General features: G+C 40.9%; 1 protein-coding gene across 5 annotated transcripts in view; it reads right to left on the reverse strand.

Annotated features, from left to right (window-relative positions):
- Positions 1 to 13310, reverse strand: part of VPS39 (VPS39 subunit of HOPS complex) — a 41272-nt gene that overhangs the window by 22331 nt on the left and 5631 nt on the right. The window contains exons 2-9 of one of the 5 annotated variants that reach the window (XM_004380658.3): positions 10252 to 10317; positions 7920 to 7952; positions 7356 to 7420; positions 6996 to 7038; positions 5641 to 5735; positions 3699 to 3797; positions 3170 to 3262; positions 1293 to 1476 (exon numbers count right to left, since the gene is read on the reverse strand). In XM_004380658.3, the coding sequence (XP_004380715.1) occupies positions 1293 to 1476; positions 3170 to 3262; positions 3699 to 3797; positions 5641 to 5735; positions 6996 to 7038; positions 7356 to 7420; positions 7920 to 7952; positions 10252 to 10317 (678 nt within the window). Of the gene's footprint in view, positions 1 to 1292; positions 1477 to 3169; positions 3263 to 3698; positions 3798 to 5640; positions 7039 to 7355; positions 7421 to 7919; positions 7953 to 8391; positions 8402 to 8713; positions 10227 to 10251; positions 10318 to 13310 lie in introns of those variants that run through there. The other 4 variants (XM_023735151.1, XM_004380659.3, XM_023735152.1 and 1 more) reach the window with 4 other exon arrangements.

Consider the following 13310-nt stretch of genomic DNA (forward strand, 5'->3'; position numbering starts at 1 on the left):
TGACACAGTGGTTGCAACAATGGGCTCAAGCATAACAACAATTGTGAGCATGGCACAGGACTGGGCGGTATGTTGTTCCGTGGTACACAGGGTCACTAGGAGTCAGAACCGACTCGATGGCACCGAACAACAAGAACATTCTTCTGACTGAAAACGAATTACTGCCACAGCAGTCATACACTTCTAGGGAACACCATCGCACACATCTGTGAGCCTGAGGCAGGCTTAGGAACAGAAACTCCTAATGTCTAGGAAGACAGAATGATAACTAAATGCAGTTCGTATCTCTAAGCCACAAAAGCAACAATAGCAACAATAATAACCACATCAAAAACTCTTCATTATTGAGTTACATGTATGTTAGCAATAAATATGGATTTTCCCCTAATTTCCAAATGTTGTCTACTTGGCCCAGGACACAATGAAATCATTAAAAAGAAGTTAGAAGAAAAATATGTTTTTAAGAAGTAAAAATATCAGTAAATAATCCCTTCCTAAAAGCAGAGATGAGAAGTTTAGGAGGTAGAAAATCGAAGTCAGTGGTGGTGAAACAATATGCGTAGCAACAGCAAGAATGGCAACTCAACGTGAAGAGTGTAACCAACACCATCAAACTGTACGCGTACAGGCTGTCGGATGTTTTCACCAAGTAATAATAATAATAATCAATTCCTAAAATGGATATTGTCTGCTTCCATTTTCCCCTTTCTGAGGGAAAACTGGGTTTCCCACAAAAACCATAATATCCAGTTTTTTCTTCTACTTTTTTCTTTCTTTTTTACGTATATTTTGCTTTTTATTGTACTTTAGATGAAGGTTTACAGAACAAACTAGCTTCTCGTTAAACAATCAGTACACATATTGTTTTGAGACATTGGTTGCCAACCCCACGACATGTCAACACTCTCCCCTTCTTGACCTTGAGTTTCCTATTAGCAGCTTTTCTGTCCCCTCTTGCCTTCTTGTCCTTGCCCCTGGGCTGGTGTGCGCATTTAGTCTCATTTTGTTTTATGGGCCTGTCTAATCTTTGGTTGAAGGCTGAACCTCAGGAGTGACTTCATTACTGAACTAAAAGAAACACTCTCGGTGTTTCTCCAGCCTCTGTCAGACCAGTAAGTCTGGTTTTTTTTTCCATAATACCCTAAAGAACTCATCTACTTATAAGGGGAAGTGAAAGTGAATGACATAACCCAATCCAAGTCTGCTAAAGCTAATGAATGGGACTCCATTCTGCAAGGATTCCATTCAACCCTGACTCAAAGTTGGGAAGAGCAGCTACTGCTGGTCCTCACCCATAGCAACTGGTATGTCCGTCCAGTTCAGGGCACATTTCTGTGTGCAGATGCCCTCCTCATTGAGCACCACGGTGAGATCATCCTGACCCACGGCCACTTTTCCATCTGCCAGAGGTGCAACTAAGGGCTCCAGTTGTTTTCCTGTTGGAAAGAGCTCTTTGATAGATCCCTTTCCATCCACCTACAAGAAGACACAAAGTGAGTTACTTAGCATTCCCTGGCCAGAGGCATAAACATGGCCTGGAAAAAATTCAGACAAAACCCAAAAGCTGGAGAAGCCAATAATATTCTTTGTTCAGCATAGGGAAAGATTATAGAGTTGGTTATGACAAACTCTGTTACAATCAAAAGCAGAACCAGTTCTGTTTTTCTCTAACACAGAGAAAAGCATCCAGCCTGGCAACTGACAACACCAAGTGCTAGCAAGGATGCAGAGCAACTGGAACTCTCATACACTGCTGGTGGGAATGCAAAAGGACCCAGCCATTTTGTTTGCCGGTTGTTGGTTTCTTATAAAGTTAAATATACAGTTACCATATGACCCAACAATACCATTCCTAGGCATTTGCCCAAGAGAAATGAAAATTTATGTTCACACAAAAACCTGTATGTGAATGCTTATAGTAGCTTTATTCATAATTGCTGAAAATTGGAAACAACTTTGTCCTTCAACTAATGATTAGATAAACTGTGGTACATCCATACAGTGGAATTCTACTCAGCCATAAAAAGGAATAAACTACTGACACACGCAACTACGTGGATGAATCTCAAATGCATTATGCTAATGAAAGCCAGACTCAAAAGGCTACATACTGGACGATCCATTATATGACTTTCTGAAAAAGGCAAAACTGTAAGAGACAAAGAGTAGATCAGTGGTGACCAGAGCTTGAGAAGCAGGAAGAGGGACTGACTTCAAGGGGACAGCGTGTAAGAACTTTGTGGGGGCGATGGAACCGTTCTAAATTTTGACTGTGATGGTGGTTACACAACTCTAGGCATTTGTCAGAACTCAGAACTGTGTACCAGAAAGAATGAATTTTACCTAAATAAACAATTTTTGAATAGTGTGGTCCTAAAGCAACACTTTCTACCCTCAGAAGACTCCAGCCTCAAGAACGTGATGACAGCGTCCAAGGTCATCAGAGGAACGAGCCCTACTCATCAGTCTATGGAACAAACAGTCTGTCAATCTCTTTATATATGCATACTGGAGAAAAAATGCATTCTAGTAGGCAAATTGGGAAGAAAAAGCTTAATGTCATGGAAAGATATTTACCACTTATGTTAAGAGAAAACGCAGGTTATAAAACAATGTGTATAACATGACATTTTTGGAAAATAGGGTGGAAGCCCATATACCAAAAGGTTAACAGTGATTATCTCTGAGTGGGGGAATTATAGATGATTTGCACTTCCTTTGTTTTTCTTATCTATATGTTCTTATTTTCTGTAGTAAACGCATGTAGCTTCTGAAATTAAAAAAAGTGAAAATAATTTCTGAAAACAAATATACTTTACTTATTACTAAAATTAGTTTATAATTCCTGAGCACTGAAAGCTCAGGGCAGCAGCCCATGATAATTGTGTCAGACAGAGACAAAAAACCCAGAGTTAAACCTGTCCCAATAATTAGATACACCATCTGGAGAATTCATTACGTAGAGAACTGAGAGCTGACTCTGCCTGGCTTAAGTTACACAGATATCTTGCTTGTGGAAAAAGCTGAGAGTATGAAAAATAACTAAAAATACAAACAAACCCTGTTATGCAAAGCTCTACCTAAGGCAGTCTCTTGCATTACGGTTGAGAAGCACATAATCATCTTCCCAAGGTAAACTGACGATATCTGCAAAATAATAAGGCTTTACCCTTATTAGGTAGTAGTCCCGCTTGAAACCCACACAGATAGAGTTTTCACACCACGCCATGGACTTGGGCACGTCTGGTACACTGAAGTCCCCCTGAAGAAAGAGATTAAGGGTTCAACTGGAAAGATACTAAAAGAAAAAAATCACGACCATCCTGTTACTCCATCTCACTCTGTAAAACATCACCCTCGCCACAGCATAAGGTGAGAAAATCACCCATAATGAAGATATCGGCTACCCATTAACTGGTCAAGGTATATGTGGAAAAGGTGGAAGCCCACTTTGAACTAAACCAATCCATATGGAAATTGTAGAATTGTACTCCCCATGCCTCTGAAGACCAGAAGACTTAGATACGTGGGCATGAACAAGCTCCCGTGCATTTCCTGCCACAGTATTCATCTGAGGAGAACTATAAGACTAGAGTACTGTACTTCCCTAGAACTGAACAGGAAGTCTTTCAAGCCATGAGTGAACTACAGCAGCAGCTCCCACACCAACCCATGGACCAGATAACAATGGACCTCACCTGCAGTTCATGAAATTCTCTGTCCTTCCAGAAATAGAGCTGCAGCTTCTTTTTCACAGCCACACACATCCGCAACACCTCCTCACCAGTATCTGTGTGCTGGAGAGACACCCAGAGAAAATGAAGATGTGCAGACCATGGCTCCACAACCGAATTAAAACTAAATTAGAGGTGTTCTGCCTTAAGTGGCTACGAGTCTGAAAATCCTCTGGAATATAAGTCACACTGTCAGGAAAGCTGAGCAGAACGCCATTCTCTAAGATGTACTCAGAAACAACCAGCTGCAGAGCACTTCCTCCCCAGGGCCGCTGGCCAGGGACGCCAGCACCAGAACACTCAGAATTCAGAGAGGAACATCTCGGGGCAGGCCTTCACCTACAGCACTGCTTCCTCCTTGTTTTCCCTTAACTGTTTCTTGCTCATGGCTGTCAGTACATGATGGGCCAGAGAACAGCAGGGGTCAGTGAGAGCAGGCCCACTTTCACCCTCTTAAAAGAGTGGTGGGAAAGAAAATGTTTAGGCATAAAGCAAAGCAGTGTCAACAATGCACAAATGCTAAAACGTGATCAGAATTGAGGAGAAGAGTCAGGTAGATTTTGAAGAAAGTAAGGATGATGAATCGGCAAAAATAAGGAGTGACGTCTTTTTGGAATAATGACAACTCCCTAAAGACAAAGACCATAGTCACATGTTTAGAACAGGAATCCATTTAATGCCCTATAATTATGTTTACAATATTGTTACAGTCTTGATTCTGCACTAATGGCTTATCCATGGTGAGCACTCTGACCCCTGGTCATCTGCCTCCAGCCATACAGATATGTGGTGCTCATCACTCAGTACACACACACAGAATGCAATGGTTCAACTCCAGACAGCATACTGAGGAGGATATTTCAAAAACACAATCCAAATGTTCTACAGTCAACCCTGGTGAGTAGCATCTGGGGTCTTAAAAGCCTGTGAGCAGCCATGTAAGATACTCCACTGGTCTCATCCCTTCAGGAGCAAGGGAGAATGAAGAGAACGGGATACAAGGAAAAGATTAGTCCAAAGGACCAATGGACCACAGCTACCAAGGCCTCCACCAGACTGAGTCCAGTACAGCTAGATGGTGCCCGCCTACCTCCACTGACTGCTCTGACCGGGATCACAACAGAGGGTTCTGGACAGAGCTGGAGAAGGATGTAGAACAAAATTCTAACACACACAAAAAAAGACTAGATTTACTGGCCTGACAGAGACTGGAGAAATCCTGAGAGTATGGCCCCTGGGCACCCTTTTAGTTCAGTGGTGAAGTCACTCCCAAGGTTCACCGTTCGGCTGGGGACTAGACAGCCCCGTAAAACAAAATGGGACTAATGAGGCACAGCAGTCCAGGGACAAGGACTAGAAGGCAGAAGGGGACAGGAACGCTGGTGATACGGAACCCAAGGTTGAGTAAGGACAGTGTTGACATGTAGTGGTATTCTTAACCATTGTCACAGGGCAGTATGTGTACTGTTTAATGAGAAACTATTTTGTTCTGTAAACCTTCATCTAAAGTGAGAATAGCAGCACAACTGGAAGAATGTAATCGACATCACTGAATTGTACATGTAGAAATTTTTGAAATGGTGTACCTTTGGCTATGTATATTTTCACCAAAAAAAAAAAAAAACGTCCTCCAAGGCTGAGAAGGGAGCATGTTAACATGTCGTAGGGTTGTTAACCAATGTCATAAAACAATATGTGTACTGACTGTTTAATGAGAAAATATTTGTTCTGTAAACCTTCACCTAAAGTACAATTAAAAAAAAATACAATCCGAAATCAAGTATTTCTTGAGTCTCTGCTGGGTTTGGGTTAGCAATGCCATTATTCCCATCTGACGGCAGGAACAGTGTAGGACAGATCGTATCGATGAAAGCACAAAGCCAAATTTCATCTTGCCCACACTTACCTGGAGGTCACAGGTGAACAGTGACGCTCCCTTTGCCTTTGACACCGTAGTGATTTGTTGAAATGTCAATAGGTCATGGACATAAATGTTATTTTCTGTTTGGAAGAGTGTAAAACATTACTATAAATTATCACAATTCTCTAATACAGACACCTTCAAGACAAAATAAAAAAACAGCCATATAACATCTAGAACAACTGAATGGCAAATGTTGCTTGTAGATATACCTTCAGTTTCACTAACAATGACAACTCATTCCAGTCTATCACCAGTACAAAACATGTAAGAGGTCACTCAATCTTCTGAACCTGAATATTCTGTTTCTTAGAAATTTGGGATAGTTTGAGTAAAAGAGCTCTTTCACTTCCAAAGCACTCTTATACCCTGTCCTCAAGTCTGAAAAATCTGTGATGTAATATTTGTACAAGAAATGGCTTTCAAAAACATTTAGGAAGCTCTAGTAAGAAAAAGGAAATCCCCTGTGGATTTTGTACAAACCGAGGGAAAGGATTTCTTTTCTAGTAAAGTAAAATAATTTCACTTGGGCCTCCTGTCTAGATTTAGTCACGAAGACTTAGTTGCCTTAAATGTTCATCTCTGGACCAGGAACTAAGTTGAGAAAGATTCTACCATTTGGGCCCTGGGCTGAACAGTACAGAGTGTGAGGCAAGTTTCTAGTCCTCTGCTTGTCAAGAAAAGGCCTAACTGGCTGCGTTCTTGGAAACCACAGCTTTTCAAACAATGCCCGTAATAGCCTGGCCCTGATCTGCCTCTTTCGCCCGGGATCTCACCATCCTCCATCACGTATCCTACGTCTGGCCATCACAGACTACTTGCCGTGCACTGTCACATCTCAGGGCCTTGGCTCAAGCTCTTCCTTCTGCCTACAACACTCTGCCTCCTCTCTCTTCCTGCAGAAATTCAAATCATCCGCTAGCAATAGAGTCCCTCCCATTACTAGGATCCACGATACTTTTCATAAATTTCCACTGTAACTTACCATACTGTATCATGATTACTTTTCGTCATTTCCATCTTCACAATCAGAACATGAGCTTCAAAGATAGAAACCATGTCTCTCATTCAACTTGTATCCCTCATGCCCAGTCCAGGCTGTGTACAATGCTCAATAAATACTTGATAGATTATTGAATGAATGAATGAAGTGACACTCCTTGGACAGCAGAGTCCAAGGGGGACACTGTTGTCTTCAGTTCTGTGTCCCCTGCTGTATCTGGTTTGGAACCTATCAGCTCGTTGTTAAGTAACTACTGTCAAATTAACCATGGAAGGGTTAATTAGGTCACAGCTCTTATTTTTTGATATACAAAATACAAATGCATCCCTTTTCTTACCTAACAAGCTGACCAGAATCTTAAACTGGGAAACCACATGGATCTGGAAAACAGGAAATCATTATTCTCAATTAAACATTTCCAACAAGGTTTAGCAAAAGTTCACTTAACTACAGTACTAACAGGGGACTAAGGAGCCTAAACCCAATCACAGAGGTCTGACTTATTTGGACATGTAATCACAGTTTCTGCTCGTCAAAGAGGACCTCAGGCACATGATGCATGGACTGAGATCCCCGATCATAAATGGCAGGGCAGAAAGCACAGGATTCAGGTAATAAATAGCCTTACAAAGTTCTAGCTCTGACAGGGCCTCCCATGAGCCAAATACTCTTATAGCAACTACCATACACTGCCTACCTGCTGGATCTTCTTGGAGAAATTCTTATTGGATTTCTCTAGTGTTACTTCAAACCTGTTGCAACCTATGGAAAAGAAAATAAACATTCACGGTTCCAAACATATACATATGAAAACAACTCCCCCAAAATGCTACTTTACATTACTCTCCAACATGAATCTTTAAAAAGTCCTGAAAGACTAGAAGTCAGAGATCTACAACGGCGAGCTATCTTTACCAAGCATTCTAAGTTGCTTTCAACCCCAATTTTAGACGAGGGTTTTGTGCACCTTTACTTGGCGTCAGCAAAGAGGATCACACCGCAGAAGTTTACTGAAGCTGCAAGGTACTTGTGAGTTTAAACATCTTATCATTAAAAAAAAAAAAAGTACCTTGGCAAAGTGTCTCACAAAGAAGAGTGTAAAAAGTAGTAGTCAAATGTAAGACCCGAAGCAATGAAACCCAGCCCAAAGCGTTCTTAGATCGAGACCAGCTAAATCCCAGCAGCTACCCTATGCAGCTGGGACAGAGCCAACACTCCATGCCATCCCAGAGTTGAAGCAATTTAATGCATCTACACTTACTGCCACTTTCAGGGGCTGTTACATCTGCTGGCACTGTTGCAAAAAAGGGTAAAAAAGTTATACACCATAAAAACATGCGAATCCAGCCTTGCTGGGGACGACAAAAATACTCAGCCTCAAAAGGCATCAAAGAGTAAGAAAGGGAATAATTATCATAATAATAACAGCCACTATCATTAACTAAACAATAACCAGGTGCCAGATTCTGGGTTAAAGAATTTATATGTATTTTCTGTTAACTTTCACACTACCCCAAGGAGTAGGTATTATTATTCCAATTTCACGTTTCTCTGAAAGGACGGGCTCCCTTTGTTCATTTTTGAGAAAATGTGTGGCAAGTACCCAAGTCTAAAAAACCGTAATTTGTCAGTCATTCTTTCAAGTAAAAATGGTGTTCCACGAAAAAAGCGGCAAGTTGAGCTCGTGACGCAATCATACAAGTGCTTTCTCCAACCACCATCGTATGTCATACCTCAGCACACAGCAGAAGTTCTTTATGGGTACGTCCTATCAAAGGAGATGGCGCAGATCATAACCCAGGTCCCCTAAATCTCAGCTTTCCATGACACCTTCCTGCCATCTCCCTTCCCTCAGGACAACCTAGTTGCATCTTTGTCTAGGCGTTCAGAAACTGAATTAGTTCTAGAGCTGAATCACGGAGGGCCAGGTCTATTTCTGGTCCAGAACTGAGCTGTTCTCTAAGGATACAGGGAGAAGCGAAGTTTCAAGTCAGAAACTAAGGTAAGTTAGTACTGCTATTGTCTAAGGTAAGTTAGTACTGCTATTCAAATTACCTGTGAGGAAACTGAAGCCCATAACTAACTTGTCAAAAGTCACATGCTGAACTGATCACAGGGCAAGGAACAGTCACCACCAGTATTGCAAGCACAGGAACACTAACATCACCAGTCTGAGGTTACATCGTGTTGAAAGATTCCTTCTTACAGCCTAGTGTTCAATTTCATACTACCTGTATAGAAATAATATATTTACTTGTGTATTTAGTATGTGATGGCACAAAAAACTGATTCTCTATTAGGAGCAAAGAATCAGGGAAATATTATAGTCTCTTATCTCCCTGTCCTACACAGCATCTGAGCCCACAGTAGACAGTCAAACAACAGTTGTTGAAAGCTGAATAAAATTCTAGGCAAGTTTAATTTTTAAATTACAGACTGGGTAGATGTCACAGAAAGCAAATATTCCGGCTCTGAGAACTAGAAATTTAAAGCTGGGGTTGGCATGCTACTGCCCGTAGGCCAAATCCCGCCTTCTTGCCTGTTTTTGTAAATAAAGTTGACTGGCACACAGCCACACCCATTCATGTACATACCGCCTATGGGGGCTTCCGTGCTACAAGGGCAGAGTTGAGTAGCTGCGAAAGATTCTACGGCTTGCAAAGCCTAAAATATTTGTTATTTGAGTCTTTTCAGAACAAGTTTGCTGACCCCTGATTTAAAGGAACATCTACAAACTCAGAAATGAAACTAACCCTCTGCTTTCTCTTCCCCACCCCCAGAAGCTGACCAAGGTGCCTTCCTCTTTCCCAACGGCACTAGTAAAACGCTCTTTTTCCCCCAGTGTTACCCTAGTTAGTCTCCTCCGGCATCAACAGCAGGCTGCTATAGACTCTGGGGCTCCAGGGCCTAATATACAAACATATCAGTTTTTCTTTGTTTTTCATAAAAAGAGCAGTGAAAGAAAACAAGGAAAAGAGAGTGAGAGCCTTTTAATTCCCAACAGAGGGTACTCTTTAATAAATTTAGAATCCTTTTAGCTGTTATTCTACGTTATTATTGACAAAGTTACATTTGATTGGAGATTTAGTTTTCAGTCTTTTCAAGCATATTATTGCATGTGACTCCAACAATTCTGTCAGACAAGACAGGTTATAGAAGAGGAAACTGATGTTGGAAAGGAACCACTCACAGTCACATGACCAAGAGGAAGGAAAGCTGGAACTCAAACCCAGGCCCTCTGGCTCCTCGTCCACCCCTTAGAAGCTAACAAGATCTTTTAAATCAATGGTTCCATATTCTTTTTCCTGCCATCACGCCATTTACCCAGGAATTACAGTCCCATCAGTAATGTCTCCTATTACTGGTAGTGAGTCTCTAAGAAGTCAGGAGAGGAGGAGCGTAGTCCCACCTCACAGATGGGGGCAGGGGAACGCAGTTTCAAAAAACAAATCCTGGAGATTCTCACATTATTTCTCCCCATCTTCCCACTGCTGTCCCTCCCCCGCAATCGCTCTTTCAATGTTCAGGAATCACTGATTCCACAGTTTTGCATGAGCAGTAAGCCATGCAGTTCTGGAAAGTCTGTCACTCACCAGCATCCTTCCGAATCCTATAGAGAAGAAGATGTCCTTGCTTGGTTCCAACGAGAAGCCATTCCTCTAGAAAAGAAAACAGCAGAGAGAAAGGCCAGTCAGCCTCAGTAAAACCTTATTTCTTTAGCTGGGGCTTGTACTCGGAACTCAAAGTGTAAAAAAATCAGTTGCTTTGGACAGCAGGTATTGTGCAAAGCTAAAAAATGTTTATGTTCCAGAAATGTTTGAGAATCAACCAGTCAAAAAAATTTTATTAAACAATTACTAGGCTAGACATTTCACAGGATAAGAAATCTCCCTGGCTTCATTTTCTTTATTAAGATATCTATTTTTTGTTGTTGTTGTTGCTCTGGAAAGGCAGTAGTTAAAAAGAATACGATGGAAGTTTATGAAATCATAAAAATGAATGCTGTTGCTGTTGTTAGCTGCCGTCAAGTTGATTTTGACTCATGGCAACCCCATACGTGCAGAGTAGAGCTGCTCCATAAGGTTTTCAAGGCTGTAAGCTTCCAGAAGCAGATCACCAGGCCTGTCTTCCAAGGCACCTCTGAGTAGGTTCGAACCACCAGCCTTTAGGCTAGCAGTTGAGTGCTTACCCATTTGTACCACCCGGGGAATCCTCACAGAATGAATCAGCAGTATAAATATGAAACTAGGTAACGAATCTCAGAAACAACAGCTAAGAGGCATGCCTTGAAGGTTTAATGATTTAACTTTAAGGAGAATAAGAAGCTTACAGAATTTTTTATCTATCTCAAAGGATGGTCTAACAGATAATAACAACTGCTGATAAGAACATGGAGAAACTGGAACCCTCATACATTGCTGGTGGAAACATAAAATGGTGCAGCCACTTTGGTGAACAGTCTGGTAGTTTCCCAAAAGGTTAAATACTGAGTTACCATGTTGTTGTTGTTATTAAGTGCCCGTCGAGTAGCTCCAACTCATAGTGACTTTATGTAAAACAGAACAGAACGCTGCCCAGTCCTGTGCCATCCTCACAATCCTTGCTATGTTTGAGCCACTATGCTATCCATCTCATTGAGGGTCTCCCTCTTTTTGCTGACCCTCTACTTTACCAAGCATGATGTCCTTTTCCAGCGATTGGTCCCTCCTGATGACATGTCAAAAGTAAGATAGTCTCACCATCCTTGCTTCTAAGGAGTATTCTGGCTGCACTTCCTCCAAGACCGATTTGTTTGTTCTTCTGGCAGTCCATAGTATATTCAATGTTCTCTGTCAACACCAGAAATTCAAATGTGTCAATTCTTCTTTGGTTTTCCTTTTTCGTTGTCCAGCTTTCGCATGCATATGAGGTGCAACTTAATCATCTAGGGTGACAAAGTGACATCTTTGCTTTTTAAGATTTTAAAGAGGTCTTTGCTGCAGATTTGCCCAATGTAATATGTTGTGTGATTTCTTGACTGCTGCTTCCATGGACACTGATTGCTGATCTAAGCAGAAAGAAATCCTCGACAACTTCAACTTCTACACTGTTTATCCACCCAGTTGTGAGGATGTGAGTTACCATATGACCCAGCAACTCCACTCCTAAATATATACCCAAGAGAAATAAAAATGTATGTCCATACAAAATCTGTACACAAGTATTCACAGCAGCATTATTAAAAATAGCTGAAAAGGGTCCACAAAGTGATGACTAGATGACCAAAATGTGGTCTATCCATACATTGGAATATTATACAGCCATCAAAAAGAATGAAGTACTGATACATGTTACAACGTGGATGAACCTGAAAACATTATGCTAAATGAAAGAAAGCAGACACAGAAGGCCACATATTATATAATTTCATTTATATGAAATGTTCAGAATAGACAAATCCAACAGAAACAAAAAGTAGATCAGGGATTGTCTAGGACTTGAGGACTCTGGGGGAAGTGGGGAGTGAATGCTAATGGGTATGGGGTTTCTTCTTGGGGTGATGAAAATGTTCTAAGACTGATTGTGGTGATAGCGGCACAACCCATGAATATACTAAAAACCAACGGATTGCACATTTAAAGGGGGGGGCTGTACAGCATGTGAATTCTATCTCAATAAAGCTCTTTTTAAAAAAAAAAAAAAAAAAGCCTAGGTCAGAGTTTCTTAAACTTTAGTGTGTGTCAGAATTATTTGAGGGTTTGTTAAAACAGCTTTCTAGGCCCCATGCTCAGAGTTTCTGACTCAGTAGGTCTGGAAATGAATCCCAAGAATTTGCATTTCTAACAAGTTGCCAAGTGATCCTCAAGCTGCTGGTTCAGGGATCATATTTGGATGCACTGGTCTAGTCTAAAGATAAGGAGGTTCAGAAAGGGTTTAAATAATTACAGATGCACATTAAATCATTAAAGCAAGTTAAGCATGTACAGATACTTCCTCAACTTTTTTATGTTGAAACATAAAGGTAACTTATTGCTTTCATAAACTCTCTTGATCCTTTGTAAAATAAAATATTGGACAATGGTACAAATAGATAACTTTTATTGAGCATCCACTGTGTTCTAGGAAATGCTAAGCACGTATCATCTGTTATTTTACAACTATACATTGATGTACGTGCTTTTTTTTAAACTCCCATTTTGCAGATAAGAAAATTGAGGCTGAGGGGATAAATAATTTGTCCAAAGTTACATATGTAGTATGTGGTAGAGTTGGGATTCCAATCTCAATTTGTCTGGCTCTTATCCACATGCTCTGACGTACTAAGGTACCCCAGGTCAAAAGAATGAGTGTCGGCCAGAGATTGTCTAAAAGACAATAGTTACATTTATAAAAACAGGTCAGCATCCATGTTAGAAACATTTCTCCGGGTTAATTCCTTAGTCTCCCAGAAAAAGACAGTGATTCTGCTTTATTCTGAACTTTAAAGGAAAAACGGTACACAGAAAGTAATCCACTGTGTGCCCTTAATAACATCAGTAGAAATCAGAAATCATAGTAGTTCTAACAGAATGCTGGAGATTACGCTGGAGCAGACCAGGAAGGAAAACAAAAACCACTTCCATTCACAATGTTTGCTTTTCAAAAGACATTATGCTTGGAGTTAAACTTACAA

This window comes from Trichechus manatus, unplaced genomic scaffold (genome assembly GCF_000243295.1).
Source record: "Trichechus manatus latirostris isolate Lorelei unplaced genomic scaffold, TriManLat1.0 scaffold00076, whole genome shotgun sequence".
Taxonomy (NCBI): Eukaryota; Metazoa; Chordata; class Mammalia; order Sirenia; family Trichechidae; genus Trichechus; species Trichechus manatus.